This window comes from Gorilla gorilla, chromosome 2, assembly GCF_029281585.2.
Source record: "Gorilla gorilla gorilla isolate KB3781 chromosome 2, NHGRI_mGorGor1-v2.1_pri, whole genome shotgun sequence".
Taxonomy (NCBI): domain Eukaryota; kingdom Metazoa; phylum Chordata; class Mammalia; order Primates; family Hominidae; genus Gorilla; species Gorilla gorilla.
In genome coordinates this window covers 48016370-48036456 of record NC_086017.1, presented here as the reverse complement: position 1 = coordinate 48036456, position 20087 = coordinate 48016370, and the positions used below count along the sequence as shown (strand labels likewise).

At 52.8% G+C, this 20087-nt stretch overlaps 3 protein-coding genes across 9 annotated transcripts in view; 1 reads left to right on the top strand and 2 right to left on the bottom strand.

Annotated features, from left to right (window-relative positions):
* Positions 1 to 286: 286 nt before the first annotated feature.
* On the bottom strand, positions 287 to 4276 carry MYD88 (MYD88 innate immune signal transduction adaptor). Of its 2 annotated transcripts, none has more exons than NM_001279600.1 (5): positions 2545 to 2872; positions 1575 to 1709; positions 1005 to 1185; positions 725 to 816; positions 287 to 441 (listed from the first exon to the last, which is right to left on the bottom strand). In NM_001279600.1, the coding sequence occupies exons 1-5, from the start codon at positions 2870 to 2872 to the stop codon at positions 287 to 289; spliced, it is 891 nt and encodes a 296-aa protein (NP_001266529.1). The 2 variants fall into 2 exon arrangements, with proteins under 2 accessions (NP_001266529.1, XP_030864787.1); XM_031008927.3 differs by having other exon boundaries at positions 421 to 441; positions 1024 to 1185; positions 2545 to 4276.
* ACAA1 (acetyl-CoA acyltransferase 1) lies at positions 4246 to 18784 on the top strand. The gene is made up of 12 exons (XM_004033844.5): positions 4246 to 4707; positions 4886 to 4979; positions 7499 to 7556; positions 9504 to 9583; positions 9870 to 9912; positions 12117 to 12215; positions 13638 to 13718; positions 14801 to 14991; positions 15160 to 15339; positions 15620 to 15675; positions 15791 to 15936; positions 18377 to 18784. The coding sequence occupies exons 1-12, from the start codon at positions 4537 to 4539 to the stop codon at positions 18450 to 18452; spliced, it is 1275 nt and encodes a 424-aa protein (XP_004033892.1). The 5' UTR covers positions 4246 to 4536; the 3' UTR covers positions 18453 to 18784.
* Positions 18785 to 18869: 85 nt separating this feature from the next.
* Positions 18870 to 20087, bottom strand: part of DLEC1 (DLEC1 cilia and flagella associated protein) — a 75001-nt gene continuing 73783 nt past the window's right edge. For 3 of the 6 annotated variants that reach the window (XM_055381283.2, XM_055381287.2, XM_055381284.2), the window contains exons 35-36: positions 19717 to 19870; positions 18870 to 19210 (exon numbers count right to left, since the gene is read on the bottom strand). In XM_055381283.2, coding sequence (XP_055237258.1) covers positions 18894 to 19210; positions 19717 to 19870 — 471 coding nt within the window. In that variant the 3' untranslated portion in view covers positions 18870 to 18893. Of the gene's footprint in view, positions 19211 to 19304; positions 19429 to 19716; positions 19871 to 20087 lie in introns of those variants that run through there. The other 3 variants (XM_055381286.2, XM_055381285.2, XR_008678018.2) reach the window with 2 other exon arrangements.

Here is a 20087-nt window from a genome sequence, read left to right as displayed (position 1 = left end):
AGAGCAGAGCTGGCTCTGCTGGTCCTTCTCCTAGTCCCAGCTGGTCCTGTTCTATAGTGTCCTGGCTGATAATCCAGCAAGTGGACATGCCACTCACAGCCACTGGTTCCATGCAGGACATGAAATGTGATGTCCAGCTGCTGCAGACATGTCTGTGAAGTTGGCATCTCCAGGAATTGAGAGGTAAGTAGAGCACAGATTCCTCCTACAACGAAAGGAGGAGGCAGGGCAGAAGTACATGGACAGGCAGACAGATACACACACACCCAGGGCCTCAGAACAGTCTTCAGGGCAGGGACAAGGCCTTGGCAAGGCGAGTCCAGAACCAAGATTTGGTGCAGGGGTTGGTGTAGTCACAGACAGTGATGAACCTCAGGATGCTGGGGAACTCTTTCTTCATTGCCTTGTACTTGATGGGGATCAGTCGCTTCTGATGGGCACCTGCAAGCCAAGGGGTACCATGCTGGCATCAGGCCCTTGCCCCATGGTGGGACAAGCCCAGTCTTCAACCCCAGGGTTAACAACAGCCATCCCCCATCTAAGTACCCCTGGCACACATTCACTCACACAAAAAGGCACACACATGCACACACGCTCAGGTGTGCAGAGATCTTCAGCAGTTCTTTGGTACTGCATCCACAGTCCTTGGGGAGGGAAGGCTGACAATCCAGAGGCCCCACCTACACATTCCCTCATTCTCTTGCCAGAGCAGGGTTGAGCTTACCTGGAGAGAGGCTGAGTGCAAATTTGGTCTGGAAGTCACATTCCTTGCTCTGCAGGTAATCATCAGAGACAACCACCACCATCCGGCGGCACCTAGGGGAGAGTGGGCAGGCTGCAGGTCCTGTGGCAACTTAGTTCAGCATATCCCCTGGGAATAGCTTCAGGAAGGGCCCACTGTGCCCAGGCTGGACAGTGCACAGCTAGGAGGAGATGCCCAGTATCTGGACCCCAGGGCAGGGCTTCATGCATCCACGCACCCACCCCGTGGCCTTCTAGCCAACCTCTTTTCGATGAGCTCACTAGCAATGGACCAGACACAGGTGCCAGGCAGGACATCGCGGTCAGACACACACAACTTCAGTCGATAGTTTGTCTGTTCCAGTTGCCGGATCATCTCCTGCACAAACTGGATGTCGCTGGGGCAATAGCAGATGAAGGCATCGAAACGCTCAGGCATATGCCCTGGGTGCAGAGCACAAGGGTGGTGGTCAGAGCTCCATGGGAAGGCTTGGGAGGGATCCAGCCAAGAGTCCCCTGCCTAGGCAACCCTGGGCCCTGCACCCTTCCCAAGATGATACTCCTCAGAGAAAGTGCCCTTTCCAGGAGAGGAAAGATGAGTACCTCAGGGGCTAAGCTCTGGATTAACCACCAGACAGACATTATTTCATGAGCATCTCACAGCAATCCAGAGGTAGGACTATTATCTCCACTTCTTAAGTGAGGAAACTGAGGCTCAGAAAGATTAAGTGACTTGCCCAAGGTCTCACAGCCCATCTGCTTCAAACACCCATGCTCTTAACACCACAATGTCCTATTCCACCTGTCCCATGGGAACAGTATTGGACCCTTACCCAGGGGGTCATCAAGTGTGGTGATGCCCGCCAGCTCTGCTGTCCGTGGGACACTGCTGTCTACAGCGGCCACCTGTAAAGGCTTCTCAGCCTCCTCCTGCTGCTGCTTCAAGATATACTTTTGGCAATCCTCCTCTGTGGGGAAGAGACAGAGTAAAGCAGCCTCCCTGGGAATGCCTACCTCTTTACCCACAGTCAGGATCCAGCCGCTGTCCCACCTCCTCTGGCTGGGTTGTTCTAGAGGGCTTCCCCAGTTCACTGGTGCCACGCGAAGCTCAACGGCTCTGAGAAGTTGAGTTCCCACTGGCTCTAACTGACCCAAAGGGATGTCAGTGGTGTTCTGGCTTTCCGGAAGGCCATCAAAGTCAGGTTTGTATCTCTGTCCCTTCCTAGGGATCCTAAGAATGGTACCAAGGTAGGTCTGCTTCTTCTGGGATCCAGGGCAGATGTGAGCAAGGGGCTGTGCATGCCAGAAAGGCTCAGGAGACCCACTGGTTATGGTGCAGTGATTCCAACTCAGCAAGGTGTGCCTGTCTGTGGGCGGCTGTATCCAACGCCTATGCATGTATATTATGTAAGTGCCAGTGAGCAGAAAGAAGGGCTGCATTTCCCCAGGACTTGAGGTTTCTAAGACAGTCCACTGTCAATCGCCCCACCTGTCCTGTTGCTCTACTTGAAACAGCCCAGATGCCCCCACAGAAGCCTGATTCTGACTCCTGGCCCTACCTGAAAGCCTCTGCCTAAGCTGCTTCCTTCCCATCTCCGCCTATCCGGACCTTTCTCCAGTCCTTCTTAATAACCGCGACCGGTTATTAAGAAGGAACGGGACCCGCATGGTTCTCCCTCTGCAGGCTTCTTCGGGCCCCCGAGGCAGGAAATGGGGTCTCTCCATGGGAGACAGGATGCTGAGGCCGCGGAAAGTCAGCCTCCTCACCCCCCAGGTACGAGGCCAGGAAGGGGACGTCCTCACCAATGCTGGGTCCCAGCTCCAGCAGCACGTCGTCGCGGCCCAGCTTGGTAAGCAGCTCGAGCAGTCGGCCTACCGAGGCGCCAGGGCGTCCCTGCCAGGCGTCCAGCAGCCTGCCAGTGGGGTCCGCGTGTGTCTCCAGTTGCCGGATCTCCAAGTACTCAAAGTCCATCTCCTCCGCCAGCGCTGTCCAGTCGGCCGCCACCTGTGTCCGCACGTTCAAGAACAGAGACAGGCGGCGCCGCACTCGCATGTTGAGAGCAGCCAGGGGAAGGGAGGATGTGGAGGAGACCGGGGCCGCAGACCCCGCGCCGGGACCTCCTGCAGCCATGGCGGGCGGTCCTGGAGCCTCAGCGCGGTCGGGTCGCATTGTCTGCCAGCGCTTCCTCTTTCTCCTACGGCACCCGCCCCGCCCCGCCGGCTTTCGCTTTCCGAGAAGCGCCGCCCTGCCCTACAATCTGGAGCCCCGAGCAAAAGTGCGGAGGCGGGGGTGCCCACCTCTACCCTTGCGGTCTCGAGGCGGGTGATGTGGGGGCGTAAGAAGTAGGAATCTGCCTTTTGAGATCTGGAGAGGTCCACGGCACCGCCCTCGAGGGTCTGGTGATGGTGCTAGTAGGTTGGCGGCGGAGTGAGGACGACCCTCCTTCGGGGGTTGTAGGAAACGGGCCTTGCTTTTTGGGATCTGGTGGAGCCACGGTTCTTCCACGGAGGAATCTGAGGGGTTCATACGGTCCTGTCCTCGAGGATGGCGAGGAGGGGACAAGTGGGAAGGCACCAGCTCTGCCCTCCACTGTCTCTGGGGAACACGCAATCCTGCCAGTAGGGGTATTGGAAGACCCCTGCTGTGCTCCCCGAGGTGGGAGTGGGAAACGGACAGCTGCCTTCTGGAGCCTGAGGCATGCCGTGGCCCTGCCCTCGAAATGGTTGGGGAAGTCATGACACTAGGTTGGGGAGCACAAGGCACCCTGTCCTTTGGTGTCTGTGGGAAGCCCAGCACTACTCTCCAGGGTCTCAGGTGAAGACATGGCCCTCCTATTGGGAGTCAAGGGGGCACGTGGTCTTGCCCTTTAGGTTTAGGGACACAGTCCTGACCTGGGGAGCCCTGGTTCATTCACTTACTCATTCGACAAGTACTTATTGATCATCTACTAAGTGTCAAGGGTGTCGCAGGCTCCCCGGATACATGGTGCCTCTCTGCCTTGGTGGAGACCCCAGCCTAGCACGGGAAATGGGCACTAATAAAATCATTCCAATTGGGTGTAAAACTGGTAAAAGTGTGAAATGTTCATTCTCCAGTTAGAGAGCTTGTCACACCCCGCATGTCTGTAAAATCTGTTCTCCCGGCCAGCCCGGAAGCCCAAATTCCCTGTCTTCTCGAAAGAATGGGAAAGCCCAACCACGTCGGAGCAGGACTCGGGCGTCTCGGAAGTATTTAGGTCCCCCAGCTCGGGTACTGGGACCGGAGGGATAGCAGAGCCTCCTAGGAAGTGGGTAGAGGAATTAGAGCCTCGGCTTCCATCTCCAGCCCCCAGGCAGTAAGCGGTCCTGGCTGCTCAGCCTTCCGTTTGGCTGCGGGCAGGAGACAGGGATTTGGGGGTCAGGTCTCGGGTTTGGCTACAAAAGGTGGAAAGACTTCCGGTCTGCATTTCTGGGCGGGGATTCGTAAAGATACACCTTCTGGTTGGCTGCGGTAGGCCAAGGTAGGCGGGGCATTGAGTGGAAAGCTCGGCTGGGCGGTGCCTGTGGGCCCTCCTATAGAGGGCTCAGTAGGCGGTGGCGGGGAGGGGCGGGTTCCCAGGCCGACTCACCTTGTGGTTGGCTGAGGCTGGAGGTGGACGGGACTTTTGGAGGGTCGCTCGCGTCTGTTCGCAGAGCTGTGGGCGGAGTTGAGGCCTTGGAGGCTGAGATGTGGTTCTACGCGTGCGCGGACGGCTGTCTGTTAACTCCGCGGTCAGTTCCCGGACTGGTGGCTGGTCTGCAGGGTTGACCTGCGCAATGCAGAGGCTGCATGTAGTGCTGGGCCACCTGAGGGGTCCGGCCGATTCCGGCTGGATGCCGCAGGCCGCGCCTTGCCTGAGTGGTGCCCCGCAGGCCTCGGCCGCGGACGTGGTGGTGGTGCACGGGCGGCGCACGGCCATCTGCCGGGCGGGCCGCGGCGGCTTCAAGGTGAGGCCCGAGGGTCTGGGCGCCGAGTGTGGGAAGACGCCGGCGCGGGCTGGGGTCCGGTTCGTATGTTGGTTATCCTGGACGCCGGAGGCAGCTCCGCACCCAGCTGTGGTCGCTTTGTCTCCCTGGGGTGGGCATGGGGGAGTGGGGGTCACTGCGGCTGCTCTTTCTGCTGCAGGACACCACCCCCGACGAGCTTCTCTCGGCAGTCATGACCGCGGTTCTCAAGGACGTGAATCTGAGGCCGGAACAGCTGGGGGACATCTGTGTCGGTGAGGAACCACTCAGGCCCTGCGCTGGGCCTTTCCCGTTCTTCCGTTTGTCCAGAGCTCTCCTCACCTCCCCACCCCGAGTTTTCACTGGGGGAACCTCCATGGCCTTGACCTTTGAAGGGGTCCTGCCCCTCCACACCTGTGGGTATTTCTCGTCAGATGGGAAGAGAGACTGAGAAAAGAAATAAGACGCAGAGACAAAGTGTAGAGTGGGCCCAGGTGACCGGCACCGGTCTCCGAGTTCCCTCAGTATTTATTGATTACTATTTTCACTGTCTCGGCAAGGGGAGTGCGGCAGTGTGGGGGAAAGGAAGAGAGATCAGACTGTTACTGTGTCTGTGTAGAAAAGGAAGACATAAGAAACTCCATTTTGGTCTGTACAAAGAAAAATTTTTCTGCCTTGAGATGCTGTTAATCTGTAGCCTTAGCCCCAACCCTGTGCTCACAGAAACATGTGCTGTATTGAATCAAGGTTTGAGGGATTTAGGGCTGTGCAGGATGTGGCTTGTTAACCATTTGTTTGCAGGCAGTATGCTTGGTAAAAGTCATCGCCATTCTCCATTCTCGATTAACCAGGTACACAGTGCACTGCGAAAGGCCACAGGGACCTCTGCCCAAGAAAGCCTGGGTATTGTCCAGGTTTCCCCCCACTGAGATTGTCTGAGATATGGCCTAGTGGGAAGGGAAAGACCTTACGGTCCCCCAGCCCGACACCCGTAAAGGGTCTGTGCTGAGGAGAATTAGTAAAAGAGGAAGGCCTCTTTGCAGTTGAGATAAGAGGAAAGCATCTGTCTCCTGCTTGTCCCTGGGAATGGAATGTCTCGGTGTAAAACCCAACCATACATTCTATTTACTGAGATAGGAGAAAACCACCTTATGGCTGCAGGTGAGACATGCTGGCGGCAATACTGCTCTTTACTGCACTGAGATGTTTGTGTAAAGTCAAACATAAATCTGGCCTATGTGCACGTCCAGGCACAGCACCTTTCCTTAAACTTACTTATGACACTGAGTCCTTTGCTCACATTTTTTCCTGTTGATCCCCTCCCCACCATTACCTTATAGTAATGGTACATAATGCCACATCCCTCTTGCCAAGATAGTAGAGATAGTGATCAATAAATACTGAGGGAACTCAGAGACCAGTGCCGGTGTAGGTCCTCAATTGCTGAGCACCAGTCCCCTGGGCCCACTTTTCTTCCTCTATACTTTGTCTCTGTGTCATTTCTTTTCTCAGTTTCTCGTCTCCACCTTGTGAGAAATATCCATAGGTGTGGAGGGGCAGGCCCTCTTCAGGCAAAACGGGGTGAACAGGGTGATGGTGGGGAGAAGGTCAGCAGGAAAACGTGAGTAAAGGAATCTGCATCATAAATAAGTTCAAGGGAAGGTACTGTGCTGAGATGTGCATGTAGGCTAGATTTTTGTTTCTCTTTACCCAGACATCTCAGTGTAGCAAAGAGTAACAGAGCAGTATTGCTGCCAGCATATTTCGCCTCCAGCCACAGGGCGGTTTTCTCCTATCTCAGTAAATAGAACCAATAGTCGGCTTTACACCGAGACATTCCGTTCCCAGGGATGTGCGGGAAATAGAGGCCTTCCTCTTTTACTAATCCTCCTCAGCACAGACCCTTTACAGGTGTCGGGCTGGGGACAGTAAGGTTTTTCCCTTCCCACGAGGCCATATCTCAGGCTGTCTCAGTGGGGGGATACCTTGGACAAATACCCAGGCTTTCTTGGGCAGAGGTCCCTGCGGCTTTCCACAGTGCATCATGTCCCTGGTTAATAGAGAATGGAGAATGACGATGACTTTTACCAAGCATACTGTCTGCAAACATATGTTGACAAGGCACATCCTGCACAGCCCTAAATCCCTTAAACCTTGATTCAATATAGCACATGTTTTTGTGAGCACAGAGTTGGGGCTAAAGTTACAGATTAACAGCATCTCAAAGCAGAAACAATTTTTCTTTGTACAGATCAACATGGAGTTTCTTATGTCTTCCTTTTCTACATACACACGGTAACAATCTGATCTTTCTTTTCCCCACAACCTTCAGTCCAGCCCTCTATTCCACCCCTCACCTTGAAATACAGCAATATGATATGGCAAGAGTCTTATCCAGCAGATGCCACCCCTAGGTCGGCAATCACTGTTCCACCTCTCTGGGGTGACAGCAGGGCTCACAGGAGGATACCTGGGGAGATGTGCATTTTCAGAAACTCCCATTTCACTTTTAAGGGCAGACAACCTGCCCATCTGTGCTGATTTGGAAAAGCTGGGTGCATGGGCAAGTGAGCGTGGGACCCTCAGGGACAGGAGCTGGTGGATGACCAGGACAAGCTGTTGTATGGCTGGCTCTCCCTGCCCCAAACCCTGATGTTCCAGAGTTGCAAGTGAGCCTGCCAAGGGCTAGTGTCCCGAAGAAAGATCTGGAATGCCTCATCTCTGGTTTTCACAGCTATACTTTAGTGCCCAGAACACCACCACCTGGCACTGAATGAAAGTTTGTTGTCCACAGGAAATGTGCTGCAGCCTGGGGCCGGGGCAATCATGGCCCGAATCGCCCAGTTTCTGAGGTAAACTTTTCTAGTTCTAGCCATGGGTTGGCCATTTTGACACTTTACTGGGCCCAGGCCCCAGGAAACTCAGTGTGCAGGCTGGGGAGGATAAGGTTGGACACCAGAATGAGGCAACGAGAGTCCTTGGCTCCCTGCTCTTGTGGACTTAACCTCTCCCCTAGTTTGAAGTGCTGAGCCAGGATACACAAAACCTTTGGGACTGGAGCAGAAGTTCTCTGTAACTTGATTTTTAGCCAAAGCCAGGTTGTCATTTGCCTTTTGTGAGTGTGGACTCTGTCCTCATTTGTCAGGTGAGTAACCAAGTAAGAATGCTGAAAAGTGACTTTCAGCTTTTTTACTAGTTGAGCTGAGAACTCCAGTCATATCCCACTAGCAGAGACTTTGGGATAGGGCAGAACCATGGGGAAGGAGGACCCTCAGGAGGAGACCTGGTCAATTTTCCTTTAAGCGCCTGCAGGGGAAAGAGTGCTTAAATTATTTTCATGTGTAGATTTAAGAACTGCTTGGCTTTGTACTTCTAGATGCATAAATAAATAAATAGGAACATTAGCTAGTGAAGGAACAGGAAAACAAAAACCCTGTAGGAACTGGGAGAGGTTTAGACTGCCCAGCCTGTAGTTCAAGGCCCCCTACAATCTGGCTCCAGACTTACCTTCCAGCCTCATCTCCTAGCTGCTTACTCACCTTGACTTTTCTTCGTTCAGCCAGCTGTGGGCCTACTGTCTTCCCTGATATGGTCATTCTGTCTCCTTGAAGTGCTAGCCCTACCTCCTCTTTCTGCCCTAGACAGAAAGACAAACCCTGCCTAAACACAGTCTCACCATTTTGGCATGACTTATCCAGGCTCTCAGGCTGAAATTGAGAGCCCCTTCCTCTCCAGCAGTAGCCATAAACTTCCTTGTGATGTGGTTTGCCCTCTTGCCCTATTATTTCAGTCTCTGATAGTTGATTCATTTTCTGTGTGTTGGTTGGGCATCCTCTAGGGCACAGTGTTATAAGCATCGCAGCATCCCTCAGGTGATGCCTTGTGGTAAGTAGGTATTTAGTGAACACTTGTTGGATTGAGTGAAGGAATGGTAACTACCTGCTAGGGAGTTAAGGGACCCTGGAGGGGTCAAACAGGCTGCACAGGAGGCTATCCACCTGAGAGAGTCTCTGCAGAGCCTGGCCTGGGCACTAGTTCAGAGGTTCCCAACTCTGGCTACACACCAGAATCACCAGGATGCTTCCACTCCCTCAGATTCTGAGTCTGTGGGTCTGAGGAGGTCTGGAAATTTCCCTAGGGCTTTGTACTGTTGGCCAAGGCAGGTTACATCAGGAGGGGAAGCCCTACTAGCTTCCAGGGCTAAGACCAGTGTGAGAGTCTTGGGGAACCTACCAGAGCAATGGATGTTAGAATATATGATGCCCATCAGAGTGCTTCGTCTAGGTGGGATCAGGCTTTCAAGAGTCCAGGGGAACATGCAGGGTTAGCTATATGATTACTGGTAAGGCTGAGCGGTCCCTGGCCTCAGACTTTAGGCATTTCTTTTGCTCTGGTGCTCTGTCCCAGCAGCAGTTCCTTTTCTCTGTTTTTTGGGGGAAACAGAGATATACAGTTTTCATTTCTGAATCTTCAAAAGGAGAGAGAGAAGGATCCCTGTGGCCCAAACAGGCTTCCCTTGCCTTTGGGCTGTGCTTGGTCTTTGATTGAAGATTCTCATAGGAATAGAAGGGAATGTGCTTGTGGGGCCCTGGGGAGCAAGTGCCTGCAGAGATGGGGTCTGCCCAGTAGCTGCTCACCCCCATTCCATGGATCTGGCCTGGCTTGGGGGCAGAGCTGCTGGGTTTGTTCCCCTGCCCTTTACATCCCTTGAGGGGGGCAGTTAGAAGCATACGACTGCTTTCCATGAGAGCCTGGCATGGAATTGGGGGCTGATTCTACTCTCTCACCTTCTGTTTCAGTGACATCCCGGAGACTGTGCCTTTGTCCACTGTCAATAGACAGTGTTCGTCGGGGCTACAGGCAGTGGCCAGCATAGCAGGTAAGTTATGACTGGGTGGGTGCCTTGGTCCTGGACCTGTGGGTTTGGGTCAGCAAAGTCGCTGTCTGCCGGGCAAGCAATAACGATTTCTGAGAGGACTCTAACCACAGAAAGAGTGCAGGAGCGCCCCCTACCACTACCCAAAGCCTTTTCTGAACACTCCTGGGTCTTCCATTTCTGAGGCTGGGGCTGAGTCCCATCTAGAGACCAGGTGGGGAAGAGGCTCCACTGCTTCCAGAACAGGTGGACTCTGGCAAAGGATGTTTATGAAATGCTTTTGTTGCAGGTGGCATCAGAAATGGGTCTTATGACATTGGCATGGCCTGTGGGTAAGAATTTTTTTCTGCCGGAGCTTATTAACCAACTTGTGACAATAAAACTAATTTTCATCTGAGTTCTCAGAGGCCATGATTTCAGGATTCCCTCCATCCCCTTTAGGCAGCTGGCCAGGAGTGGGTTCTCACAAATGCAGGTTAAGAGTGGCTACCAACTCTGGCTGCTCAGGAATCACTCACACCTCTCAGCACTAGCAGGGGAGGGGAATTGGCCTCTAAAAGCTTACTTTCTTGGAAATCTTTCAGCCTGGAAAAGGTGGGAAAACATTTTGAGAAAACCCAGCATTTGGGTTTCCTTTGGGGGCCCTTGTTGATTCATGATGCTGCTGAGAGAGAAGTTGCAGTTTGGGTTCCCTAAAGCCAGGGACAGCGCCTACTGTATAACTAGTTTGTTCATTTTACTAGGCTGTCTGTCCCTTTGTCTCCCCACCTTGGTACCAGTGTGGAAACTTCCAGCTGCCTATGGGCTATGAGGGACATAATTAGATCTGTGGTGGTTTGGTCACTGTCACCTCCACCTAGACTGTGGCTCCATCATTGGCTGCAGCAAATGGAGCTGCAGAAGTTGTATCTGGCAGTGCCTCCAGGGAAGGTCAGGGCACAGGTGCCCAGGCTTGGGTGGGCATCTGGTGCTGGGAGGGCCGGGGAGTAAGGTCTTTGGCAGACTGGGGGAGGTGAGCAGCCCCAGGGTTCTGACATGCCCCCGCTGCCTTTCACATCCTCTTTAGAGTATTTCTTGAGAGGACCCATTGCTGGCCCCTGTCCCAGGGCTGTGGCAGCTGTCACTGAGTTGTAATGACCTATGTCTACAGTTGTAAATAAAGCCAAAGACCACTCTGCAAGGACTTTGGCTGGGCAAAGGCCACTGCCGTTTGATTTCTCTCAAGCTCTTCTATCTTACTGGGTGAGAGGTGGCATGGATAACTTGAGAAGGGCTGGAGGTTTTATGAGTTTCTTAGACAGTATCTGATTCCCAAGCAGGTTAAGGATGATGGTACTAGGATATTAAGATCTGGGCCAGGCCTGACACCCACATCATAGGCTGACTTTTCTCCATAGACTTTGATCAGCAAGTATTTAACACAGGGCACTCTAGTTGGAAGTGGGCTCTGGGGCCAGACTACCTAAATGTGGATCCAGGCTGGGTCACCATGGATAAGTTATACAGTCTCTCTAGACCTCAGTCTCCTGATCTATAAAATGGGGATACCTAGCTCAGCTCTGTTGAAGTTGAGAAGAATAAATGGAGTAATAGCAACAGTTTACACTGTGGAGTATTTGTCTGTCGTGTGACTGACACTGAAGCACTCTAATATCTCAAAAGAATTCAGAATAGTGCTGGGCACGTGAAAAGCACTCAGTCAAGGTTATCTGTTATCATCCCTTGAGGCGTTAGGGTCCCCCATGGCCTCAAAGCCCTTTTTTGACCACACTACACTGCCGTCTCCTTCCTCTCAGCTCATAGCACTTCCTTGTCTATGCAGGTCTGAATGCCCTTTGAGCTCAGCTTTGTGGTTACTTTTATTTTTATTTTATTTATTTATTTTTTTGAGACAGAGTCTTGCTCTGTCGCCCAGGCTGGAGTGCAGTGACACGATCTCATCTCACTGCAAGTTCCGCCTCCCGGGTTCACACCATTCTCCTGCCTCAACCTCCCACCCTGGCGCCTGCCACCACGCCCGGCTAATGTTTTGTGTTTTTAGTAGAGGCGGGGTTTCACCATGTTAGCCTCATGATCCGCCCGCCTTGGCCTCCCAAAGTGCTGGGATTACAGGCGTGAGCCACTACAGCCGGCCTGTGGTTACTTTCAAATTGTCTCTTCTCCCTTCTGAATTTGTGGGCCCTGAGGGCAGGCCCTGGCTTGTGGATGTGTTTCCTCCTCTGTGGCTGACAGCAGAAGGCTTTTCTCTGGAATTGCCAGTTGGCTGATTTAGCAGTGTATACGGAAGCATAGCCCTGCCCCCAGGAGTGTTTATTGTGCAGTGCTCTGTCCTGGGGTGGGGGTCGAAATAGAGACAGGGCTCAGTACTCGTGGCTGGGCCTTGCTGGCCAAGTGCCCTGCCTGTGACTCCCAGAGGCCCACTGGTCTTCCTAGGGCTCCCTGGCTATTTCCTAGCACTTGCCAAGTGTTCAGCTATCTCTGGAGGAGTCCTGCTAGGGCCCAGTTCACCTTACCTTCTCCTCTTCCTCCTCCCCAGGGTGGAGTCCATGTCCCTGGCTGACAGAGGGAACCCTGGAAATATTACTTCGCGCTTGATGGAGAAGGAGAAGGCCAGAGATTGCCTGATTCCTATGGGGTGAGTGCTCCCATAGCTCTGTGTGCTTGTGCCTTCTCTGCCTGGGGCAGGGAGCCAAGGAACTTTATCATCTCTGTGGCTGGCGGTGCCAAGCCTTGGCCTCCTTCCTTTGGGCATGGTCTGCTCCGCAGGGACTTTGGGGATGAGACTTGATGTTGCCCTTGACTTCCATTTCCTGAAGCCCCCAGGTCCTCTCTGTGCCCCCGAGTTTCCAAACATCGCCCACCTTGTCACTCCCACACTGAGGTGCTCAGTCATAGGAAGGACAATGGTAGCTCCACTCCAAAGCCTTGGGGGCCTAGAAAGTTGAGAAGGCAGTGGGAAGCTTGTGATGACGGAACATGCTGGTGAGGTGAATTGGGCCCTGTCAGGTGCAACAAGAAAAGTATGTGGCATTTGGCCGGGTGCGGTGGCTCATGCCTGTAATCCCAGCACTTTGGGAGGCCGAGATGGGTGGATCACGAGGTCAGGAGATCGAGACCATCCTGGCTAACACAGTGAAACCCTGTCTCTACTGAAAATACAAAAAATTAGCCGGGCGCGGTGGTGAGCGCCTGTAGTCCCAGCTACTTGGGAGGCTGAGGCAGGAAAATGGCATGAACCCAGGAGGCAGAGGTTGCAGTGAGCTGAGATCGTGCCACTGAACTCCAGCCTGGGTGACAGAGGGAGACTCTGTCTCAAAAAAGAAAAAAAGAAAAGTATGTGGCATTTGTATGGAACACTTTAGCTTCTCTGAGCCTCTGGGCCATCCCCAGGGTCTTTGGACCAGGAGTCCTGGATCCACTAGACATATGAGGAGACGGAGGCTTGGAGAGGGGCAGTGCCATGGCTTCTTTCACATACTGTATCTCCAAGGGAAGCCTATAAAGCCAGAAGCCTAGGCTGGAAGGCCTAGCTGTGGCTCTAGGTTCTCAGGATAAGCATAGACCCCAGCCAAGGTGACCAGGAAGCTTAGGTTTGGCCTTTCCAGAGGAGATTTGGGAGTCCTCATCTCCCTACATTGCAGCAGTCTTCCTTGAGGCATAGGAGAAGCTGGCCAGGAGTAGCCAACTAGTGCCCCCACCCAGGCCCTCCCCTGCTCCTTTTCTACCCTGCGCTGAGGCAGCTCACCCAGGGAACAAACTCCTTTCTGCAACTGCCCCCATGCAGGCTGCCCTCTCTTGAAGAAAGTCTCTTTGGTGTATGAGCTTCTCAGGATCTGGCCAGCATTGCTGACTTCCCTATCTGTGCCTTTATATCCACTTTCAGGGCAGGCTGTACCATATCCTGAGTCATCACTACTGTCTGTGGCATGGACTGGCCCTTACATCCTCTCCTGCCTACAGCCTTGGGAACCCAAAGTTCCAAGCACAGCTCTACAGCCTGGTCCCTTCCTCTAGGCTGTCAGACCAATGCCCACACTATCTGCTGTTTGTGTTCTAGGATAACCTCTGAGAATGTGGCTGAGCGGTTTGGCATTTCACGGGAGAAGCAGGATACCTTTGCCCTGGCTTCCCAGCAGAAGTGAGTGCTGCCTGGGGAGGAATGTTTAAAGGGCTGGAGAGTGAGGTTTTGAGTCTATCTAAGTGGTCTGAAGTTGCACCGTTTCGTGGTTACTGCTGGGCAGTGAGTGCTTTCCAGGCCTTGTGCCACCCAGGTTGGGGGTGGGAAGTAGGAAGTGTCAGGGCCACTGTGAGGTGGTAGTACTTCCAGGTTCTATTACTGTCTGTTCACCCTGACTGCCCTAGCTAGGCCTCAGTTTCCCCCTCTGTTATTTTCTGGCTGCGGTTTGGGGACTGGACATTGTAGCCTGGAGTGTGGGGCCAGCAATGTTAGGGACTCTGGCATCCTAGCTTCTGGACCATGCTGGGTCTGTGGCAGCATCCTGAGGCAAGAACTGAGGACGATATCAGAGAAACCCCAGGGGCTCAGGCAGGCTAAGATTGGCAAGTCCTGGCTGTCCAGAGAGGACAGCAAAAGCAGGGAGTGGTATCTGGGCCAGGTGGGCTTCCCTGAGGCAGTGATTCTTAGCCACTTTGGGTCACATAACCATTTGAAAATGTGTTAGAAGCCTTAGATTCCTTCCACTTGAATGTCCCTGGGCACTTATATGCTGCACATATTTGCAAGGGTCACCCTTAAATACCTTGTGCTTTAAAATTGCTTAAATACAAAAATACATGAGTAGTTTAGTATATGTCACTTTAAATAGGCGGAAACTGGGGAATAGATGACATCGAACTGTTGAGTTTGAGCAGAAAAGTTGGCAGAACCCAGCACAAATATTTCTGGGGTTCCATCCTCAGTTTAGCAGAGAGAATCAAGCAGGCTTAATCCCTCTTGGACAAAGGGCTCTAAGTGGAGGCACCACTTCCAAACACCCTTCCCCCCTTTGAGGTTGGGATTGGCCACGATCTGGAGGTCTGGGGCTGATGGTGAAGAAGGCCCTGTAAGGCCTTAGCCATGCCCTCAGAGCTTCCCCAAAGTCGAGCATGTCCCTGAATTTAGCAGCCTGAGCTTGTGTCTACCCAAATGGATAGGGGTTGGGGGCAGGGAGGAAGGGAACCCCAAGGGAGTCTGAAGCTGGCTGTCCATGGTGCTGGCAGGGCAGCAAGAGCCCAGAGCAAGGGCTGTTTCCAAGCTGAGATTGTGCCTGTGACCACCACGGTCCATGATGACAAGGGCACCAAGAGGAGCATCACTGTGACCCAGGATGAGGGTATCCGCCCCAGCACCACCATGGAGGGCCTGGCCAAACTGAAGCCTGCCTTCAAGAAAGATGGTTCTACCACAGCTGGTGAGACTGGTCCGGGGTTGGGGTATGAGAAAGCAGGCCATGGCCATGCTGAGTGCTGTACTCTGGGAACCTGGAATAGACCAGGCCCCTCTGCAAAGTAGAAGTGGGAGGGCTGGGATCTCCTTATCCCCACCCCGATGCCTTCTTACTCCAACAGTTTGCCCCTAGGAAACTCTAGCCAGGTGAGTGATGGGGCAGCTGCCATCCTGCTGGCCCGGAGGTCCAAGGCAGAAGAGTTGGGCCTTCCCATCCTTGGGGTCCTGAGGTCTTATGCAGTGGTTGGGGTCCCACCTGACATCATGGGCATTGGACCTGCCTACGCCATCCCAGTAGCTTTGCAAAAAGCAGGTAAGGTGGCTCCTTCACATCGTATCTGGGTCCCGCCTGGATCCTGCAGCTGCCCTGCATGCTGTTGCCAGGGGCATGAGGATGGTCCTGTGGGTGCTGCAGAGTGGAGGTGGGGCAGGCTAGTGTCCCATACTTCAAGCCCTTCCTGACCCCACAGCTGGGATTGGCTCACCCTTCTGGAAGAGACACACACCAGGCAGCCTGTAGGCCCATGGATGGGGTGGGCCCCAGGGGAGGCAGAGGGCCAGTGTGTCAGCTCAGGTCTTTACCTTGTCTGCAGGGCTGACAGTGAGTGACGTGGACATCTTCGAGATCAATGAGGCCTTTGCAAGCCAGGTGAGCCCTTGTTTCTCAATGTTGCCTTGGCCCTGGAGAGCCGAGGTGGAGTGAGCGGGCAGGTGGTGCAGGGGAGGGGTAAGAGGGCTATAGCTGATGATCTGCCTCCTTCCAGGCTGCCTACTGTGTGGAGAAGCTACGACTCCCCCCTGAGAAGGTGAACCCTCTGGGGGGTGCAGTGGCCTTAGGTCACCCACTGGGCTGCACTGGGGCACGACAGGTCATCACGCTGCTCAATGAGCTGAAGCGCCGTGGGAAGAGGTAAGGCTTTGCTCCTGGCGGTGGGGTCACGGGGGGATACCCAAGTTAGGGCACCTGAAGGGCAGGGGATAGAGGTAGGTGGGCTTTGGATCATAATCTCGACAGACACAGTCCTGAGCACCATAATCCCAAATGTTGAAATCCCAAAAGATCAAAGTCCCTAAGGTCTTGGCTGGTCCAGAGGTAGTGAGTTATCTTGATTGTTCAGTTACAGATCAAACTCCATGTTCTACTCTTTACCCCCTTCTTACTTCTACACTTGACTAGTCAAGGAGAAAAATCCTTACTGTCTAAAATCCCAAAAATCACAATCTCAAAAGATTAAAATCCTGAATGTTGAAATCCTAATGTTGAATTCATGTTATGAATTCTAGGGAAGGGATTAGTGCATTTTCCGCTGTATGCAGGATAGTGCATCATATTAGTTATACCATGTAACTAATATGATGCAACCATTACCTTGTTATTGTCTTTATTTGAATTAAGTATGGTTTAAGGAAATGTGAATGGGTGCTAAGTTGACAAGGAATGGACTTAATTTTGGGAATACCTAGAAACCTGACAAAGCATTGTTTTGGGTGTGTCTGTGACGGTGTTTGCAGAGGAGGTTAGAGTGTGCATCTGAGTGGACCAGGTGGGGAAGATCCGCCCTCAGTGTTGGCAGGCACCAGCTAATTGCCTGGGGCCCTGGAGAGAACAAATACAGAAGGTGAACTGTCTCTCTCAGAGCTGGGACACACTTTTTTTCTGCCTTGGACATCAGACATTTGATTCCATGAAAGTGCATTATCACATTGACTTTGTAAGCCTTGTGCATGTACATAAAAGTGTTGAAACTTCCTCAGTAAAAGAGGTGTGCTGTTTGTGCACCTGCGTTTGTGAAAGATAAAATTTCTCAAGATCTTGGTTCTTTGGTTGACTACTTGTGCAGTGGTGACCCATCACAGGTTGGTTTGTTGAGACAGGGTCTTACTCCGGTGCCTAGGCTGGAGTGGAGTGGCTCCATGTTGGCTCACTGCAACCTCTGCTTCCCTGACTCAAGCAATCCACCCACCTCAGCCTCCTGAGTAGCTGAGACTACACGTGGGTGCCACCACACCCAGCTAATTTTTTGTATTTTTTGTAGAGACGGGGTTTTGCTATGTTGCCCAGGCTGGTCTCGAACTCCTGGGCTCAAGTGATCTTCCCACCTTAGCTTCCAAAGTGCTGGGATTACAGGTGTGAGCCACAATGCCTGGCTCCATCACAGTTTTTGATCAATCTCATCAAAAGACGTAGGTTGTCCATCATGGTATTCATATGACTGCAGTTATAAAGCTGGGTGCACATGATTACCAGCAATTTATACAGTTTGCTTTTAACCTATTTATGAATACAGTTTGTCTGTTTATAATTGTTATACTCCTGTGACTATTGTTAGCATACCTGAGTGTTTGTGCTTGCAAAAATTTGTAATTATTTTCTATTTTATTGTGTAAAGTAGCCTGTGAAGTGTTCTGTTGTTTTTGTTTCTCAAATCCCCTTTTAAAAATGTACATTTTTTTTTTTTTTTTTGACATGGAATCTCACTCCGTTGTCCAGGCTGGAGTGCGGTGGTGTGATCTCGGCTCACTGCAACCTCTGCCTTTTGGGTTCAAGCAATTTTCCTGCCTCAGCCTCAGCCTCCCGAGTATCTGGGATTATAGGTGTCTGCCACCACACCCAGCTAATTTTTGTATTTTTGGTGGAAACAGGGTTTCACCATGTTGGCGAGGATGGTCTTGAACTCCTGACCTTAGGTGATCCGCCCACCTCAGCCTCCCAAAGTGTCGGGATTACAGGTTTGAGCCACCGTGCCTGGCCTAAAAATGTAAATATCTTTTAAATCAATCTTTTAAAAAAGTTTTTTTCTAAGATGGGGTCTTGGTATATTGCCCAGGCTGGTCTTGAACTCCTAGGCACAAGTGATCCTCTTGCCTCAGCCTGCTGAATAGCTGGGACTACAAGTAGATGCCATCATGCCAGGCTTTCAAATTATTTTTTCCAGAATTATATTTTCAGGATTTTGATCTTTTAGGATTGTGATTTTCAGGATTTTAGACTTTAGGGATTTTGTTCTTCCAGGATTTCAACATTTGGGATGATTGTGTTTGGGATTGTGTCTTTTGGGATTATGATCGATCCCTGGGGAGGGGAACATGCACACAGAAGCACCCTGAACTTAGGATGTAGGGGCATGATCCCTGTTTTCCTTAAGGGCCAGCCTTGAAAAGGATACTAGCCTGCAGTGGGCATCTGTCACCATGTGTGTGCCCAAGTGGGAGGCCAGGGTACCGCTTGCCCACAGATCTGGTCTTATGGTTTTGCATCCTACTTGTCCATGACGTCCTTCTGGGTCAGCCTGGTCTGGAGGTAATTTGGTGGGTGCCTTTGCCCAGCCAATTAAGTTTTGTTTTCACAGGGCATACGGAGTGGTGTCCATGTGCATCGGGACTGGAATGGGAGCCGCTGCCGTCTTTGAATATCCTGGGAACTGAGTGAGGTCCCAGGCTGGAGGCGCTACGCAGACAGTCCTGCTGCTCTAGCAGCAAGGCAGTAACACCACAAAAGCAAAACCACATGGGAAAACTCAGCACTGGTGGTGGTGGCAGTGGACAGATCAAGGCACTTCAACTCATTTGGAAAATGTGAACACTGATGACCTGGTATAGGAGTGGGTGGGGTGTTGAGCCACCCATCAGACCCTCTTTAGCTGTGCAAGACAAAAGCAGCCTGGGTCACCCAGGCCACAAGGCCATGGTTAATTCTTAAGGCAAGGCGAATCCATGGATGAGAAGTGCAATGGGCATAGTAAAAGTGCATGAATTTATCTTAGTGGCTGTGGTTTTTTTCCAAGACTAATTTTGCCATACTGGTCTTCGCTATGCACTGAGTAGTGATCTCAATGTGGTGGTCTCTGCTGTGGTGTGGCCTGTCCTTTATGTTAGCTCTGAGGACATATCATGAGGGCCTAAGCTGAGACCATTGTGGAAGGGGGTTCTTCCATTCCAGGAGCTGCCCAGAGGTCCCCAGGTCCCCAAGTCTGTGTCTTTGTGCTGAAGAGCTGCTCCTAATCCCTGGGCAATGTTTTTTCTCCAGCTGGGGCCTGGGGCTGAGGGCTGGGGCGGAGCCTCAGGGCTGGTGAGGCAACATGTATCTCTCATCATAGGAGCCTTGGCCCCGGAGCCGCAGGGTGCAGGACTTCTCACCGAGCACACCTTCCACCACCACCGTGGACTCGTACAGCTCACTACTCCTGTGGGGAGCATGTGGGGGCTGAGGTTAGGAGGCACCTGGGCAGGGGGTCCAGGCTCTGTGGGCAGTTTGGGGAAGGTTGGAAGGGGCTGCACCTGGCAGTGAAGAAAACCTGCAAGGCGATGGAGGTTGGGGGTGCATTGGCGGATCGTGCTTCTAGCAGCCCACTGTTTGGGGAGAGCCTGAAGGCCACAGCGGCCTTGGCTGGCTCCTGCTGGCCTGCACCAAAGGGAAGGGAAGACACATGAGTACAGGCAGCCCCATGTACTCCCACAGGAAGACTTTACCCACCCCCGGGCCTGTACCTCTGGTCTTGCTCAGCACTGCAGGGCAGGGCAACCCTGAGATCATGTGGGATTGGGGGACTGGCTGCTCTGCAGAAATTCCAAGTGGTGCCTGCCCTGGGAGCCAGCATGCAGGGACAGCGCACAGGGGCCCCTTCCTGGGGGTCTTCTCTTGGCACAGCCCTGTAGGGGAACAGTGGCTAGGTGGGAGGGTAGGACATACCCATCAGCATAGTCCAGTAGCTTCGGCAGCCGCTCAGGTTCATCAGGTAGACCTCCCGGACTCGCTGCTGGCTCACAAAGCAGGTCCCAAAGTCCACCCAGCTGGTGGAGAGCTGCAGCTCAGGCACGGCCACCACAGCCCGCAGGGGCACCACCTGTGGGAGACCAGGCAACCTTGTCCATTCTGGGTGGGCTCTGAGCCAGGGCCTCTGGGACACAGAGAACCCTGCTGACCCCAAGTGCTGATGCTCCTGAAGAAAACGGGAAGCTCCCAGAAGTTGGCAGGGGGCCAGCGCCACCTTAAAAGGCCACAGGCTGCTACTGGGAGTCTGCACAGGGAAAGGGCCAGGGTGATGCCATCCATTCCCCCAC